Source organism: Acomys minous (genome assembly GCF_964271855.1).
Source record: "Acomys minous genome assembly, chromosome: 19".
In the NCBI taxonomy this organism is placed as follows: domain Eukaryota; kingdom Metazoa; phylum Chordata; class Mammalia; order Rodentia; family Muridae; genus Acomys; species Acomys minous.
The window spans coordinates 52,120,437-52,138,457 of NC_140499.1; the positions used below are offsets into that span (position 1 = coordinate 52,120,437).

The following is an 18,021-nucleotide window of genomic DNA, read 5'->3' on the forward strand; positions in this document are numbered from 1 at the left end:
AACTACAGATTTAGTGAGAGATTCTGCCTCAAAGAAGAAGGCAGATAGTCATAGGGGAAGATAAGCAATGTTGACCTCTGCCCTCCAAATGCACATGCATGTGGACATAAACATGTACACACACAACAAAACAACGACCCTCTCAAAACATACATGCATATTTTAAGTACTGAGTGGCAGTGCTTTGACTTGGATCTTTAAATCTGTGGAGATATTTAACCTATGTTTTTTGTTTTCAAAACATTTGAAAGAAGTCTATATAAAAGTAAATACGTTAATAAAACCAAACTACGTTAGTATAAAATCAGTCAGAAACTAAAAAGTACAATGACAGACTAGATAAGGAAATCTAGAAAGATCTGGGTGGGGAAGGGTTGTGAAAGGAAGGAGCCAACAGTACTATGTGCAGCTGATCATCCAGCGTGGCCTTGGCAGAGCTCACAAATCTGCTGGATGCACAGTTCAGATGAGGGCCCCAAGGCCTTCAGCAGCAGAGCGCACCCAAACACGTACCACCTACCAGCCACACTGCCCACCAAGCCGGTGGCTGCAGAGCCTATGGCACGCAGACACTTGGTTATGCCTTACCACAGTCCCAAGGGAACCACACACTGGCCCTGCAATTAAAGCAAGAAGCTATTTCTGAGCCTGAGAGCTTAGAGATGCAAGAATGTCTGCATCATTGATTTGTAATTTTTTGTTTAAAAAGAATGTTCATGTATCTCACTAAACTAATCTAAAGATAACTGATGTCTCAAATTTTATCTTTTAGTAGTTCACATATAGGGACTAAAACGAATGCATCTCCAACCTTATCCCTGAGGCTCGGGTCATTGAACCACTCCAATAACTTCTTGCCCACTTCCATCGGGCTGGAAAGGAAAGTCCGGTATGTCAAGAGGAAGTCTTCTATGAATGTTGGGTCCACTACGGAATGCTCTTCCACCAAATGCATGGTCAACCTCTCTGAGGTGCCCTGCAACAGTAAGAGGTCTAGTCACCGCTACGAATGGATCATTGATAAGGCGCCCCCAATTTCAAACCTTTCACAGACAACAAGCTAGGTAGCAAGGCAGACAAAACCTAATCGGTGGCGACTGATCAACCAGCAACTAGTAATAGATCTTTTATGCTTGTTGGCAAAGGAAGCAGAGAGAGGAAGGAACGAGAATGAAATTCAGTGACATCTATGTATGACAACTTAGGATATTAAAAGGAGGAGGAGTTTAAAAAAAAAGTGATGAGAAACTGACCAGCAAAGCTTTCTTTCTCCCCTCTGGAAGAAGCCCCTCTTTAGCCTACCTTGATGACGATGTGGCCCTTCCGGGTTCCGGTCCGATCGAGCTCTCGGTGCTCCTTCACCATGACGATCTCCCCTTCTTCCTCAACTTTCTGCATGTTCTTTTCTACTTGATTCAAAATACGGCAGTAATCTTGCTGGGCGATGCAGACAAACTAGAACGAAATGGAAGTCACATGCTAATGATGGAGTGCTTGCAAAAGGCCTACTTGCCTAATAATTCAGTTTTAATTATTTAGTACTGACATTTCCCCTGTCCTTCTCCTACTTTCTAGTCAATGCAGGAATGAACTTAGTCAGACTTCTACGCTTCTAATACTTCCTCCTTGGTCCATTTTTTAAGTTTATATTATATATTAAAAAATCTAGCATCTAAAATCTCAAACACCCTCTTCCATCCTTCAGTTAGAAACACTGGTAGAGAAAACAACAATCCTCTGACTAACATAATAGAACAATTACCACCTGGCTTCAGACATTTTGAAGATGTTAAAAGGATATAAAAATAATGGTTTTAATTTGAGATGAAGAGATTCAAATGCCTTCGTGCTGGAGCAAGTATGTAACTGGGCTAACCGCATACATGGACAACAACTTTAGCTACTATCCGGCTTTGAAGAAGGTCACAGATGAAGTCATGCATTTATTATATTTCAGATTATTAGTAATTTGTATTAAAGGCCATCCTTGCTCTCAAGAAAAAAAGTTAGCAGCAGGATGTTATCGAGTAGTTATTGCTCCATGGTAATACTCTATGAGTTGTGCACATGCAGAGGTCAAGGGTTATGCGTGTGCATGTGGGTGTGATGTGGAAGCCCGCAGGAGGACACGTGCGTTCCTCTATTGCTGTCCACTTTATGCCTTTGAGACAAAGTCTCTCAATGAACCTGGAGCTTGCTGTTTCTCTACTAGACTTGTGGCCGGCAAGCCCCAGAGATCCTCTTGTTTCCAAACTACCTTCCAATGCTGGGGTTACAGGTGCACATGGCCACACCCAACTTTTTACATGGGTGATGGAATGCCAAACTTACGCTCGCATGGCAAGTGCTCTTCTACAATGAGCCAGTAACCCAGCCACTGTATTTCCTTAAGAAAGGATCTCACTCGGGCTGGACAGATGGCTCAGTGGTTAAAAGTGCCACCTGCTCTTCCATAGGTCCTGAGTTCAATTCCAGCACCCACATGGTAGCTCACAACCATCTATCATGAGATCTGGTGCCCTCTTCTGGAGTGCAGGCATACATGCAGGCAGAACATTGTATACATAATAAATAAATCTTAAAAAAAGAAAAAAGTTTGTAAAAAAAAAAAAGAAGAAAAAGAAAAAGAAAGGGTCTCACTCTATAAACCATATTGGTCTCAAACTCCTGGTGATCACTCTACCTCAGCATCTCAAGTATAGAAATTAAGATACCTAGCTCACCTAGGAGTTGTTTTTAAAGCAAAAAATAAGTTATAGAAATCACTTGCTACATACAATAACAAAATGCTTCTGTGAAGAGCAGATATTCCAGTAGATAAAAAACATCAGTTTTAAGTTTTCAGCAATTGACTCTAGTTTACATATGGAATGCATGAAAAGTCTGTTCCTCTTTTAGTATAATAAAGATTAAGAGGTGGTCATTAAATTACATGTACACTAGGTAAAATACTCAATTTTCAGAAACTGTATTTTCAGGGTGTTGTGTTCCTGGGATGACATGACCAAATGTCTATTTATCCAAGATAAGGCGCCAACAAGAGACCGAAGGAGACACTCCACTCAAGTCCAGTTCGGTGAAATACTGAGTGTACCTGAGTTAGAGAAGCATGCGTGAGGGGCTACCTACAGAAGGATGAGTGGCTTACCAGTTGCCATGCTGCTGGAGAAAATGTCCTTTCCCTAGCTACAGCTACTTGCTTATGAGCTTCAAGGAGAGGCAGAGTCTTATGAGCACTCCCAACCCACTGTCTAAGCCTGATGGACCCAGCCTTGAGCAGCAGGATTCCTGCAAGTAACTAGAGCTGTTGAGAGAGCCTAAGAGGACACTAGCCTGGCTGTGATCAGAGGACAGTGTTCCATCATAGGGCATTCAGTCTTCTGGGTTAATATTCACGACTTTAATTTTTTTAAGTTGTAGTTCTAAATATTGAATCAATCATCCTAATGGCAGCAGCCATGCCACATCACAATCCTGCTACAGAAACCTTACAGATTTCTCAGTTTATTATGCCAGTTATAGGTTCGCTTGCTTCCCTACACCCACAGAAGAGGGCAAATAGCTGTCTTATGTACATACATGCACATCAGTATCTTGGAGAAAAAAATGGGATAAGATGTAAACAAGTTATTCTGAGCAATGCATACCACAGTGTTAATTTTCTTTAATATAGTGCTCTATTTCCTTATGTTCTGTAGGCACCGGTCAGCTAGAGAAACAGGCAATGTACGGAGGTGCAAATGTCTCGTAGCTTGGCTTGTACCAGCTCACTAATTCTTTTACGAAGCGTTTAGAAACAAAAGTTAAAAGTTCAAAAGCCACAGAGAAACTCTGAATCAAAAAACAAAACAAAGATATTCAAAAGTCATAGAAAATATAAACAGTTCAACTAGATTGTTTAAAAAAGAAAAAACAAAAAGCTCATTCTTCTAGTGCTGACCATAGGTATGTGTATGTTTTTGAAATATGTGGTACTTTCTTATCTCTAAAGCATTTTCATTTCTTTTTAAAATAAAGTAAAAATGTTTCCTGACTTTCTACAGGAGATAAAGAAAAGTTTTGTCTTCAAATAATCTTACATGGTCATTTTTTATTTAGTTCTGAAAAACAAATCATATTTTCTCATTTATGTTCTAAAAATACATGTCCAAATTAAAATAAGTAGATAGATACATGAAAGAAAATACTTTTTGAAGATGAATATACCAAAATTAATCTTCACTGAAGACTCAAGGAAATTAGAATAAGTCTGATTTGAAATTCTTAATGTCTAGACAGACATTTGGCATGTCTTCAGTAGCAAATTAAAGTATAAGATCCAAGAAGAAGACAAAAATATCTCGAACTGAATATCTAATATGGACATACAGAAGTGGTATCTAAAGAGAAGGAATTCAGTTGACAGCATCTTTTTTCTTAGTCACTTTGCTTTGCATTAAGAAGTTATTGATCTGGTCCTGCTCATTACCAAGTGGCAGCAGCACACATGGAGGCTCCAGCCCCACCAGTCACCAAGGTGAGGACTGCAGGGGATGGGGTGGGGAAGACCCTGTCCACTCCCCCAGTTGTAGTTCCACTTGTGGTCCTGGTGAGAACTGAATAGTTCGCAGGCTCCAGCCCTACTTATTGCCTCGGTAGTAACAACAAACTAGTGCCTACTGAACATGTAAATACTCACTTTGATAGAATAAGCTGAGATAAAAAAAGACATAAATTCAACTTATGAGCTAGCTCTAGAAGCAGAACAACTCAAACCACAAGCAATATGGAAAAGTGGGTAACGACTCCTTCAAAACGTCTTACTCTCACAGTAAGTAATGGCATGTGGGAACCAGGAACTAGGCGAACTTAGAATTTTTTTCTTACTTTTTTATTTAATATATTTCTTTTTTAAAAATATTTTTTCATACAGTATGTTTGATCATGTTTTTTCTTCCCACAACTATTTTCAGGTCCTTCCTAGCTAGCTATCTACTCAACTTTTCCTCTTTCAACAAAAACAACACCCCACAAAATGAAAAATCAAACCAAACAAGACCCTCCTCAATACCAAAATGAAACAAAAAGCTCACAAAACAAACAAACAACAACAAACATGGAGTTCATTTGGTATTGGGCAATTATTACTCTTGAGCATGGGGCCTGACCCGGAATGTAGCTGCTGTTCTCAGTGACATTCCACTAGAGAAAACAGATTTTTTTTCTTTCCCAACATGCAAATAGTTTCTTGGTTAGAGGTGGGATCCCATGGCCCCTTCTCCTTGCTAGGGTCCTATTTAGCTTCTTGAACTTGTTCAGAATTTTAAACTCTAATGACCTCACAGCAACAAACAAGCTCTTAAAGGAGAATACACATACAAATACATCAATACGCAATATGAAAGAGGTATCTAATCAGGAGGTAGAAACACTATAGAGAAACCAAACTCCTGGAAATGAGAAAGTGAAAAGTATAAGAATTCAAATTACAGAAACTCCGAGTAAAGTCCTACCAACCTGTAAACTTGACAAGGTAGGAGAATAAGAGCATCCCAACAAGAACAAAGGTAAACAGAAAAACATTTGAGCTGGACTTTCAGGACATTTGGGACACTGTGCATGACAAGATCAAATCTTAACACTCGTGAGTACAAAAGAAGGCGATGAATTCCTTCTTAAAAGCATAGAAAGCATTTTTTTACTAACAGACAAAGACACAAAAGGCATTTAGAATGCCAAACAGACCAGAGCAAAAAAGAACTTGCCCTCACCATGCTATTATCAACTCACCAAATATTCAGAATATATAAACGGAGATATAGATATAGATGTAGAAATAGATAAGCAGAAAGAGTAACTACTATACATAGAGAGTCAGGCCTACCAGAATAACAGCAGCTTTGTCGACAGAAACTTTAAAAGCCAGAAGGGCTTTGACTAATGCATTTCAAGTGTTTAAAAGACAACTGTCAGCTTTGGCCACTCTACCCACCAAAGCGATCAGTGTCCATTGATGGAAAAAGAAAAACTTCCCATGAGAAAAGTAGGCTTAATGAGCCCATGGCCACCGAGCTAGGTCCATAAAAGATACGTAAGGAATCTTCAGACTGAAGAGAAAGACAAACACATCCTTGGGACCCAAGGGCAGGATGAAGCACTCTGGTAATGCTTAGGCAAGAGAGGAATGGGAAAACACTAAATGCTACACAATCGACATGGCAGGGCATAATACACACTTGTCAGCAACTCCAAATACTAATATCTCATCCCAAAGACACAGACTAGCATCATCAACTAAAGGGCAGGACTCATCTATTTGTTGTTACCAAGAAACTCGCTTCATCATAAAAGACGTGAGCTACTGTAGGGTGAAAACAGAAAAACAAATTAAAAGCAAATGGAACTAGAAAACAAGTTGGAGCTGTTGCTTTTACATCTGACAAAAGGGACTTTAAACCACAACTAGAAAGGACAGGTAAAGGTCACTCATACTGGTTAAGGGACCAATCTATCAAGAGGATAGAGGATATTACGATTTTAAACATAAACTCACTGAGCTTTGTGTACCTAATTTCACAAAGCAAATACTACTTACAGAAAAAAGTTACAGATTAACCCCAGTAAAATGAAAGTGGCAGATTTTAATAAAACAGCGTCATAAATTGACAAATCACCTGGGCATAAAATAAGTAACCATCTGTGTTTAAATGACATGACAGATTAAATAGACACAGGACAATCCCTGCCACACCACAGAAGGCATACTCTTCCCAGCAGTCCATGAAGTTTCTCTAAAACACAACACTGACTGTGGTACAAAGTGAGTCGGAAGTGAAATAACTGTGCTGTATCTAATAAAACCACAAATCGGAAGGGGAAAAAAAAACACAAACCAAAACTCCAGAACATTCACAAAGTCATGGAAATTAAATAGCACACTACTGAATGATGCATAGGTAGCTGAAGAAACTAAGTGGGGAATAAGAAAGTCCTAGAAATGAACAAAAGAAAAACAACCCACACCTATGGGACACAACAAGTTCTAAGTTCTAAGAGGGAGCTTTATACCTCTAAGTGTCTCCATGAAAAAAATCAGACCTAAGCCAGGCAGTGATGGCACAGGTCTTTAACACCAGCACTTGGGAAGGCAGAGGCAGGCAGATCTCTGTGAGTTGGAGGCCATCCCGGTCTACAAAATGAGTCCAGGACAACCAAGGCTACACAGAGAAACTCTGTCTTGAAAAACCACAAAGGGGGGGGGGGCACAACAGAATCTTGGACAAACAAGAACAGACCAAACACAAAACCAGTGGATAGAAAGAAATACTTAGGCTCTGAATAGAAATTAACAAAGTGAAGACAAATAAAAGAAAAAAAATCAACAAAACAGATTTGGTCCTTTGACCAGATAGACAAAATTGACAAACCCTCACCCACAGAAGACCTAATTAATAAAATTAGAGGTGAAAGAGTTATTAGGACAGTTATTAATGGAATTTAGAAAATAAACAAAACACACCTTAAAAACTTTTAATTAAAAAATTTTAGTTTCCACTAAAATTGGAAAACTCTAAAAGAAATTAATTTTATGTGTGTAAGGTATATGAAAATTAAGACAAGATGAGTAATTTAAATAGATCTGTAACAAACAACAGGATTGATGTAGTAGTAAACAAAACAAACACCCACCAGATGAAGAAAAAGTCCAGGCCTAGGTGGATTCACTGCTGAATTCTTCCAGATTTCAAGGAAGAACTAACACTTATACCTCAAACTAGTTCATAGACCATGCAAGAAAGGAACTCTATCAAACTCCTTTTACCCCATACCAAAACCAGACAAGCAGAAAAATTCTCAAGAGAACACTTAGAAGGCAAGAACATAGCAAAAAAGATCATTCGCCATGATCAAGTCAGTATTAATATAAAGATACATGGATGTGTGTGTGTGTGTGTGTATGCGTGTATGTAATTTGTTACTCAAATTACATATAAAAGGACTCAAGGACAGAAATCCTGATAGATGGAGAAGCCTCCTGACAAAGCCCTTCATGTGAAAAGACTTTCTTTGGGCTTGCGGGGCAGGGCTGTCTTACTGATTTTTTGCTTGTATATTGTTTCTGGTTTTAGGGCTTTTGGATTTGGATTTGTTTGTTTCTAAAGAGAGAGAAAGATAGGGCCTAGAGTTGGTAGGTAGGGAGGTTGGGAGGATCTGGGAGAAGTTGAGAGGGACATTACTTTTAATAAAAATAATTTTTAAAAAGCTCAGAATAGAAGCAACAAATCTTGACATAATAACTATATTCAATGTTAGAAAGTCAAACAGCTCTAATAAAATCACAAACAAGACAATGGTGCCTACTTTTTTCTATTTTATACAACATAGTATTGGAAGTCTCAGCTAAAGCAATAAGATAAGAAAATAAAGTCAAAGGGATACAAACAGCAAAGAAAGAAATATCTATCTGCAATGAAACAATTCTATACATTAAAGGTCTTAAAGATTCCACTAGAAAAACCATTAAAACTAATAAATACTCTCAGTAAAGTGGTAGGTTACAAAACTAATACACAGAAATGGTTAGTCCTTCCTAGACCAGAAATGAGCTAACTGAAAAAGAAACCAGAGAAACAATTCCGTTCACAGGGCTAAAAAACAACAAAACATAAAAACACCAACCAATAACCCCAAAACCTACACAAGCATGCGTGCGCATGCACAACTTTTAACGAAACCTAATCAAGGATATAAAAGACCTCTCTAATGAAAACTTTAAAACAGCAAAGAAATAAATTGAAGCCACTGAAGATGGAAAGATGCTCTTGGACTGGAAGAAACAGGCCACCCTACCAAATCAATCTGTAGCTTCAATGTTACATCAATGAAATTTTCAGTCATGTTTTTCACAGAAATACAAAACAGTCTTAAAATTCATACAGAAGACGGGAGGCCACAAAGCTGAAGCAATTCTGAGCAATGCTGGAAGCATGCCTGGTTTCCGGTTGTTTTTTTACTATAACTCTAACCCACATTGCCATGCGTCTCATACCTGGCAGTCATCCACCTTCGTCCTCATCACTCCTTTCATGTATTCTTTGTCCATGGTGGGCGAGACACCAAAACTGTTTCCCATGCACAGTATTTCTGCTTTCCCATCTGGATAGGTCACTTCCACAGAACCATTGAGAATCACTGACCAGGAATCCAGCTGAGAAAAAAAAAAAAAAAAAAAAAAAAAAAGGCAAAGAAGAAGGAAACACTGTCACCACAAGGCTTAAAAGCTAGAATGGCCCTAAACTAACCTCCTGGACGGACCTCCTATCTTAAAGATGGAACAAACTACTTGAAAAAAATTTAACAAGTAATAAAAATATAGCAAAATATCGACATAATTTAAGTCCCAGAACGAGTAAAATCATTTCTTTAAAAAAATGAATATTTTTCTAAAATGATGCCTGAAAAGAGTTTTCTCTACAAATTAAAGGAAATTTAAAGAAGATAAATACAAACATCATTTTGTTCTGATGTTTGGCGGTGTATTTATGGTGTATGGTGCAAAAACTGAAAAGCTAATACACTACAGAGTCTCCAGCTGGCTGTGTACCTTGGGGTAAAGCATCTGCCTAGCATGTGAAGGATCCTGAGTTTGGTCCCCAGCATCAAAGCAAAACCAAAATCTCCCGCAACACTGCATGAAATGGTGACACAATGAAAAATGGAAGAATGGATCCTGAATGCTGTGAATAAATGAATGGCCATCAGTTTCCATGCATTCAAACTTATTACTGCTGAGTTTTCAGAAGAAAAAGCAAGACCATGGTTTTGTCTGGGTGCCCTGATCCTCAAACTCTTAAGTGGTAGAAACACCTGCTGACCTCTTCTCCGTCATTTAACACAATGGTTCCAGCTCTTTCCACCACTGCGAACACCATCACGGCACAGAGCTCCCGTCTCACTGACATCGTCATGTTGGCAAAGGCAGGCAGCTGGTGCATAAACTCTAGAAGTTGTTCTGAAAAGTAAAACCAAAATGTATATTGAAAGCAATACCCAGAAAGACAGACTGAAGGGCTTTGGGCTTCCTGTGCCCTGGCTAGATAATGCCATGCTATGACTAGACTCTACACCTCAAGTCCCATGCAGAACATTTCAGTACATAGAGGCCCTTGTAATCAGTGGTGGGTGGTACCCAGGGATTCTGTCTAACATGACAGCCTTCTGAGAAATCTCGAAGTATATCTTACAGAAAGATTAAGTTCTGTCTAGTAAATCTTACTTCTGGAATCGGCAGGCATATCTGTGCCAGGCCATAAAACAGTTTTAACCTTGTGAGTAGCAACAAAATAATTCTGCAATAGACGATGCACATGAATCACATGCGGTGGCCTCTGATTTTAAACAGAGGGGAACAAGTCATGATCCTCTGCTGTCAGATCACAGTGTCCTGCTCTTTCTAGACTGTTCTACAGCAACTACTCCTCATCCTACTGACGATACATTTTACCCCTTCTGTCCCTAGAAGTTGATAATTTTTCTTGCAACATTCAATAAGTATAAGAAAAATATGAGACAATAAATTTTTTTCAGAAGCCTTTTGAGTTTAATATGTGCTTGACAATAATGGGAATCAAGTATTACTCCATGTATGACAAGAAAGGAAATAGACACTATAAAATATTTTTTACTAATGTTATTTTTAAAGAAATGTATTTTAAAGGATTATGTCTTTTTAATTAAGGCCTTACACACACTAGGAAAGTACTCCACTACTGGGCGGCATCACCAGTCTTTCTAGAACGATGTTAAACCATCTTGCATATGTATGTTCATTTGCTTCTTGGTAAGATTCCTATTCAAATAATGCTTAACAAAATCAATTTGTGAACACAGACTAGCATTTAAAATAATACAGTTGGGTAAGAAATGTCTGTGTCATATATAAGAGACAAAAGGCTAATAGTATACGTATACTGTTTCCCAGATTCAGTTGAAATACCAAATTCAGGGGCTGGAGAGACAGGAGTTTAAAGTGTGTACTGCTCTTGCCAATGACACGAGTTCAGTTCCCAGCACCCACATCACAGAAGCTACAACCACTAAATAACTGAGTACGTACAAAGCCATGGTTTGTAAAAACAAAACCAACTGTGATAAATTCATTTTCTTCAAGTAATGAGACAAGGGAATACAGTGATCTTCGGGAACCCAAAGGCAATTATTTTCTTTTTGCAGTTATGTAAAAAATTAGCAATTTTATCTGCTTTAGCTTAAATGCCCATTTGTGTATGTGCACACCCACATCAGCTCTGCCACTTTGCTGTTGTGTAATGTTATCAAATAAAGGTTAGCCACCGCAGAGGTGCACGCATCAGAAAGAAAGCAGGCCAGCTTTGTGTTTATTTGTAGGACTATGAACAGCTCCTGCTTTCCAGGAATTCTGAGAAAGAAGGTTTTTCAGATACAAAATAAGTCCTACTTTTCTAGGAACAATAGACATACTGTGCATACTTTAAAAATCTCTCACAACCATTCTAAAATTAACACATTAAAAAGAGAAGACACACCATTTCGTTTACAATAAAAGATACTTTCAAAGTGATGCATTTATAAGCAGTATTTAATCTTTTAAAATGCCCATGGAAACCATTCTAGAATAAGATAGGATGTTGAACATATAGACTTTTACTAAAAATTATAATAGGTGGATTTGTTTTTAAAAGTTGGCCTAGAACAAGGATAGTGGAAACTAATTCTGGCCATTGAAAATAGATGCCATGTCTGACTACCCACATGACCACTTTCCCTGGGCCCAAGCTTCTGCCTCCTTGTGTGAGGATTACCTCTGAATAAAAACATTCCTTGTAGGAGGGAGTTGGGGCATCTGAGACCCAGCATGTAAACAAACTTCCCATGTCTAGAAAATCTGAACTTGGCTTCACCAGGATCCTTCTCCTTCTCCGGGGCTGTGGATGCTGTAATTAACTGCTAGAGAGGGCATTGCTGGAGGAGGAGGACACTGGCAGCGGAAATGAGGAAAGGAGTCTCTGCCCTGTCCAGCTCCCTCAAGCTATCCACAGTGCTCCTGGGATGCAGCTCTCACCCACGTCAGGGTGGGCTTTTCAGTGATACAGCTGCCTTTGAGTCAACCACATCCATGCTCTTGTAAGTAACCCCTCACCAATACTTCTGTTACTGACCCCAAAGAAAACTCACTGGCTCATCAAATCAGATTTCGGTACAAGTATTTCTTTGGTCTATCTTGAGTCCCCTACCTGGGGTGAGTAAACAGAGGTCATCTCCCCAGGAAGTCTATCAGCCCAGACTCTGCTCCATTTCCCTCAGAGCTAATGCAAACTGCTTCACCTCCCTGCCTGCAGCACTTACTCCCTTTGCGTCTGGCAGGGAAGGGTCTCCTCTCCCTTCCTCACCCTGAGCTGCCAAGATCTGGAAGGCGCCCTACACAGGGGCTAAATGAGTAAATGATTACCAGCACGTGCTTTTCATCTCCAAATAGTTTTCAGTTCCAGTAAATGACTTTAATTAGACACATGTAATCCAAAGGGCTGGCTTTCTATTTTCCACCACACGTATATAGCTTAAATTGCCACAGTTTCCCCACAAGCGTGTTTATCTAATTGAAACACAGGCAACAAGCTTCTCATACCTCCCCATATCTAATCTCACTGACTTTGAGTTCATTGATTTTTTTTCTTTCTTCAAATATGTACTGGCTTACAGAGTTAATGAAGTGGCGTAATAAACAAGTCACCTGGTATTGGCAGAGGTAGTTACAGACCCTAGAATTTTGGTGGGAAATGACTCCAGTCATCACCCAGTATTTTAAGGAAAAAAAAAAAAGCGCCAGAGTTGGGTGTGTATTCAAATGCAAAGCTATTATTCAGCAGTAAGTCTTGCCCCTATTGAAAGGGAGACATAAAGCCTCTTCATTTTTTTAAATTCAAGGTGCACCTAAGGCCTCATCCTGAACAAATGTGTCTTAGTTAGGGTTTCTCTTGCTGTGATAAAACACCATGACCAGAAACAACTTGAGGAAATGGTGGTACACGACTTTAATCCCAGCCTTCAGGAGGCAGAGGCAGGTGGAGCTCTGTGAGTTCAAGGCCAGCCTGGTTTACAAAGTGAGTACCAGGATAGCCAAGGCTATACAGAGAAACCCTGTTTTGAAAAACCAAAAATTTCTTACAACTCTCAAGTCACATTTCATCAACTGGGGAAAGTCAGAGGAGAAACTCAAGGTAGGGAAGATTCTTGTTGGCGGGGACTAGAGCAGACGCCACGGAGAAGCAATGCTTACTGGCTCCACATGTTCCAAGTCCCCCCAGAACAGCCCACTGAAATCTGAACACTCAATAGCTTTTCCACCTCAAAGTTCAAATGCTACCACAATCCTCCCAAAACCACATGGTTGTGTCTGTCACAGCAATACCCCATTTCTGGTACCAATCACTGTCTTTAGGGTTGCATTACAGTGATAAAACACCTTGGCTATAAGCAATTTGGAGAGCAAAGGGTGTATTTCATCTTACACTTCCAGGTAAGGAAATCAGGGCAGGAACTCAAATAGGACAGGAACTTGGAGGCAGGACCTGAGGCAGAGGCCATGGAGGAACATTACTTACTTCTCTTTATGGCTTGCTCAATCTGCATTCTTATACAACTCAGGAACACCTGCACAGGGTTAACACCACCCACAATATCTCATTTGAACACTCAACGACTTCCCTAGTCCAACGGTACAAACTCTTTCTACAATCCTCCCCTAAACCTGGTCTGGTCTGTCTTAAAACTACTCCAATCCTGGTACCAACTTTTGCCTTTGTTAGGGGTTTTTTATTCCACCTTACAACTCTCAGGTCAAGGTTCATCACTTAAGGAAGGACAGGCACCTGAAGGGAGGAACTGAAGAGAAGCCATGGAGGAATGCTGCTTATTAGCTTGCTCCCCAAGGCTTATTCAGCCTGCTTTTTTTCTCTTTTTATTTATTCTTCTCTTATATTTTACAACCAGACTGCAGTTTCTCCTCTCCTCATCTCTCTCCTTTCCTCAAATCCACCTCCCGTTCACTTCCTCACAGAAGACAGCAGGCCAAATATAGTGTAACAAGCTACACTATGACCAGGCACATATTCTCTCATCAAGTTAGTCGGCTTTCTAGTGCAACCCAAGAGTGGCACTGTCTGCAGTGGGCTTGGCCCTGCTCCATCAATCATCAATGAAGAAAGTGACTCACAGACTTGCCTACAGGCTAATCGTATGGACACATTTTCTAAGTTACCATTTCCTCTTCCCAGAAATGTCCCAATTGTGTCACGTGAACCAAAAAAGCCAACTAGCACATTCTCTACAGTCCCTTTACGTGAGAGTCTGAGGCAGGAGGGCAGTGGGTTTGAGGGTCATTGTGGGGCCTATAAGGAAACCTGCATAAAACAAAACAAGCAAGTAAACAAGTCTCACTGAGTAACAACAACAACAACAACAACAACAATGAAAAGAATGGTAGATTAGATAGAAAGGAAAATCTGAACGCCACAGCCAACAGGCTCCTAACTACCTCATTTTTACTGTTTTCTTCCACCTAATTGCATCCTCATCATCACTTACAACTGAGATTTAACTAATGTTTACTCGTGGAATAATGCTTGCAAGAAAATTACTGAAAAAAAATTTTTTTAATTTAAAGAAAAATACTGTGTTGAACTTACGTAGAAGGGGTCAGAAGTCACAGTAAGATAAATGTTATGTGGATGGGTTTTATTAGAAATGTCACTTTCAATATTATAGTAGATACTGGCTGAGTAAGATTCTTTTCAACAAGTATTTTTTTTATACCAAGGAAGAGCTCTCATAGCCCCTACGTATACCAAATGGATTCAGAGGACCCTGGCTCTGCAGAGCCTTCCAGACTTGGGCTGTATGCATCAGTGCTAACCTCTCAATGTTTCTATTTGCTTACAGTGCACTCCTCCAGCACTTACCGATGTCATCATCAGTCCTATCTACTGGGTCCTTCTCCAGGCAGTCCCTCACGATATCCCTGCTCATCAGAGGGTCTGATGCCCTCTCGATGTCTTCCTCATCGTCATCATCCTCAGAATCAACTGCCGTCTCTGGCAGTCCACTAAGGTCCATGTCACCAGCCTCGCTCTCCGTGGCCTGAAATAAGATGCAAAAACATATTTTTAAAAACTATTTGAAGTAAATAAATCTTTAGGGTACCCAAGAAGTAAGAGCAATCATAGCTCCCAATAATTTGTGGTATCTACTTCTCTACAATTAGTCAAGAGTCAGTCAGTACCGAACGAGTAGCTGTGCACAGCAAAAGAGAAATCTCAAAAGATAGCAACTTCATTTCCTACTAAAATTATGGACAAACTGCCTTAAAAATTATGACTTACTACAAGAAATGCAGAGAAAATTTTTAAAGAAAAAGGATAGTATTTGTTTTCAAACAAGATGACTTACACATTAACAATTTGCTATTTTGAGAGCTCCCTCTTCCAGGACTGCCTGGAAAATGGCAGAAATATTTTGCCCATTTGTCTTCTTAAAAGAATGAGTCATAAACTGAAGGTAGCTTGATAATCACACACTTCAAACATTACAACAATTTGGATTATCCAAATGGCAATGGCCACTTTAACTTTAAATCACAAAACAGGGCAGAGGGTGTATACACACACACACACACACACACACACACACACACACACACATAATATATACACACATATATAAAATATATGTACACACAATATATATACATACATATACATAGAATATACATTATATACACACATATACATATACACACATATAATATATATATACACACATACATATACATACACACATACATGCTAAGATTCTTCTGTATCATTAGCACAGAGCTAAATTAAGTTTGATTAATAGTAATTGAATATTCTCTTAGTTACAAAATCACTCATTTCAAGATGGTCTTTAGCCTTGATCTGAAGACTAGAAACTACAATCCTTCAGGTCAATCTAGTCTTTAATGATTTCTTGTCCCAGTGTATCCATCAAATTGGTCTTATTTTATAGTCATAGAATTCACTAACTGTTTCTGCATGCTGGGAATGAATTTAAATACATATTAATTGCATCAACCTTGAATATCACTAAGGCCTTTTCCACCTGAAAAAATAAACTTAGGAAGACATATAATAAAATTAACTTTGTAATTAACACATAATTATAAAGTTTACCAACTTGAAGTTATAGCTCACATGATGTTAAAGATAATAAAGATATTTCAGAATTGGCCAACGAAAAAATTTTAAGTATAAAAATTGAATTTAATGATAGACTAGCACTGAATACATTAGCATGCCAGGTAATGCTGTCAGCAGTGCACACTTTTTTTTTTTTATCTCATTTAATCCTTAAAGCAAGCATACAGAGAGTCTGTACCTCTCACCATGTTTTGACTCTTCAGATAAAGGTCTGTCCCCCAAGGTCAAGGCCATGCTGCTGCTGGACCATTAAGTGAGCGGAGAACCCAGGGATTCTAACTTCAGAGCCTTAATAATTTTCTTGTAATTTAACTCAATGTTTAAAGACTGAATTGAAGAGTTTTTGGTTTTGCAGTTCTGGGGATGGAACTCAGGGCCTTGGTTCATGCAGGCAAGTGCTCTGCCACTGAGCTCCACCTCCAACTCTGCAGCATTTGCTTTCTAACGACTTGGTTCAGAGCAGGGCACATGAGATCTTAATCTTGAGGCAATCTATAAGCAGCTATTATGATTTCTCTAGAGTAGCAGTTTTAATCGCTTTTTCAGTTCGGGGTATAGATTCTGACTCAGCAAAGAGGACATGACTTATACTTGCACAATTATGTGCTTGTAAAAAAATATAGATTTATTTGCTCTTTAATATTTAAACATTAATGTTCTTTTTAAATAATATCAGACTGGTGAATCTACTACGGCCTATTTAAAACAAAATGAATTAGATGTTGTATATTGTGAACAGACTTACAACAAATTTACTTGGTATTTTTAAGTGAAAACAAGGCAAAAGAACAAATGAGACATTTAAAAGGCTTTATGTGTGTGCTTTTGTGCGTATGTAAGCACATCAGTACATGTGAGGTTGTATGTACACATGGAAGCCAGAAGAGGGCAGCAGGTCCCCTAAAGCTGGAGCTACAGGTCTTACCAGATGCTTAGTTTGTCACCTGGGTACACAGATCTGAACTTCGTCACCTCATGATTGAGCGTCAAGTGCTCTCAACCACTGAGCCATCCCTCCAAGCCTCAGATAGAAAAATGGAAATACTGCACCGCTCTCAGGGGCAGAAAGAAGGGAGCTCTGGGATGGGCAATATATGTTTCAAAGATGAGTTTATCCTGATCTCACCACCTTTGCTAATATTTGAAATGACTATCTCTCATTAAGTTCAAAGAAAACTTAATGAGTCAAAGAGATTTCCTTTTGGGTCCCCCCCCCCCAATTTAGAGGAGAAAAGGCTTGTTTTAATTTATATATTTTATTCTATGTGTATGGTTGTTTTGTCTGTTACCACATGCATGCCTCGTGCCCACGGAGGCCAGAAGAGAGTGTCAGATGCCCGGGGACTGGAGTTACAGACAGTTGGCAGCAACTATGTGGATGCTAGGAATCAAACCTGAACCCTCTGGAAGAGCTAGCTGCAAGTGCACCTGACTGCTAAGTCATCTTTCCAGTCCAGAAATTATATTTCTTTCTTTCTTCCTCCTTCCTTCCATTGTTGTTGTTTTGTTTTTTGAGATAGGGTCTCTGTGTATACCCCTGGCTGTCCTGGACTCCCTTTGTAGACCAGGCTATCCTGGAACTCACAGAAATCCACCTGCCTCTGTCTCCTGGGTGCTGGGATTAAAGGTGTGCAACACTGTGCCGAGCAAAATTATATTTCTTATTGCAAACTAATAAATTCTCAAACATCCAGGAACTTACAAATACATTTGTCACTAACAAAACATTTTGAAAATACATTTGTGTTTGTTTAAAATACAAAATGACACA

General features: G+C 39.2%; 1 protein-coding gene across 7 annotated transcripts in view; it reads right to left on the reverse strand.

Annotated features, from left to right (window-relative positions):
* RAPGEF2 (Rap guanine nucleotide exchange factor 2) overlaps nt 1–18,021 on the reverse strand; it is a 226,131-nt gene that overhangs the window by 31,939 nt on the left and 176,171 nt on the right. For all 7 annotated transcript variants that reach the window (XM_084769670.1, XM_084769671.1, XM_084769669.1 and 4 more), the window contains 5 exons: nt 14,976–15,153; nt 9,855–9,991; nt 9,029–9,187; nt 1,303–1,455; nt 812–976 (listed from right to left, as the gene is read on the reverse strand). In XM_084769670.1, coding sequence (XP_084625796.1) covers nt 812–976; nt 1,303–1,455; nt 9,029–9,187; nt 9,855–9,991; nt 14,976–15,153 — 792 coding nt within the window. The remainder of the gene's footprint in view (nt 1–811; nt 977–1,302; nt 1,456–9,028; nt 9,188–9,854; nt 9,992–14,975; nt 15,154–18,021) is intronic.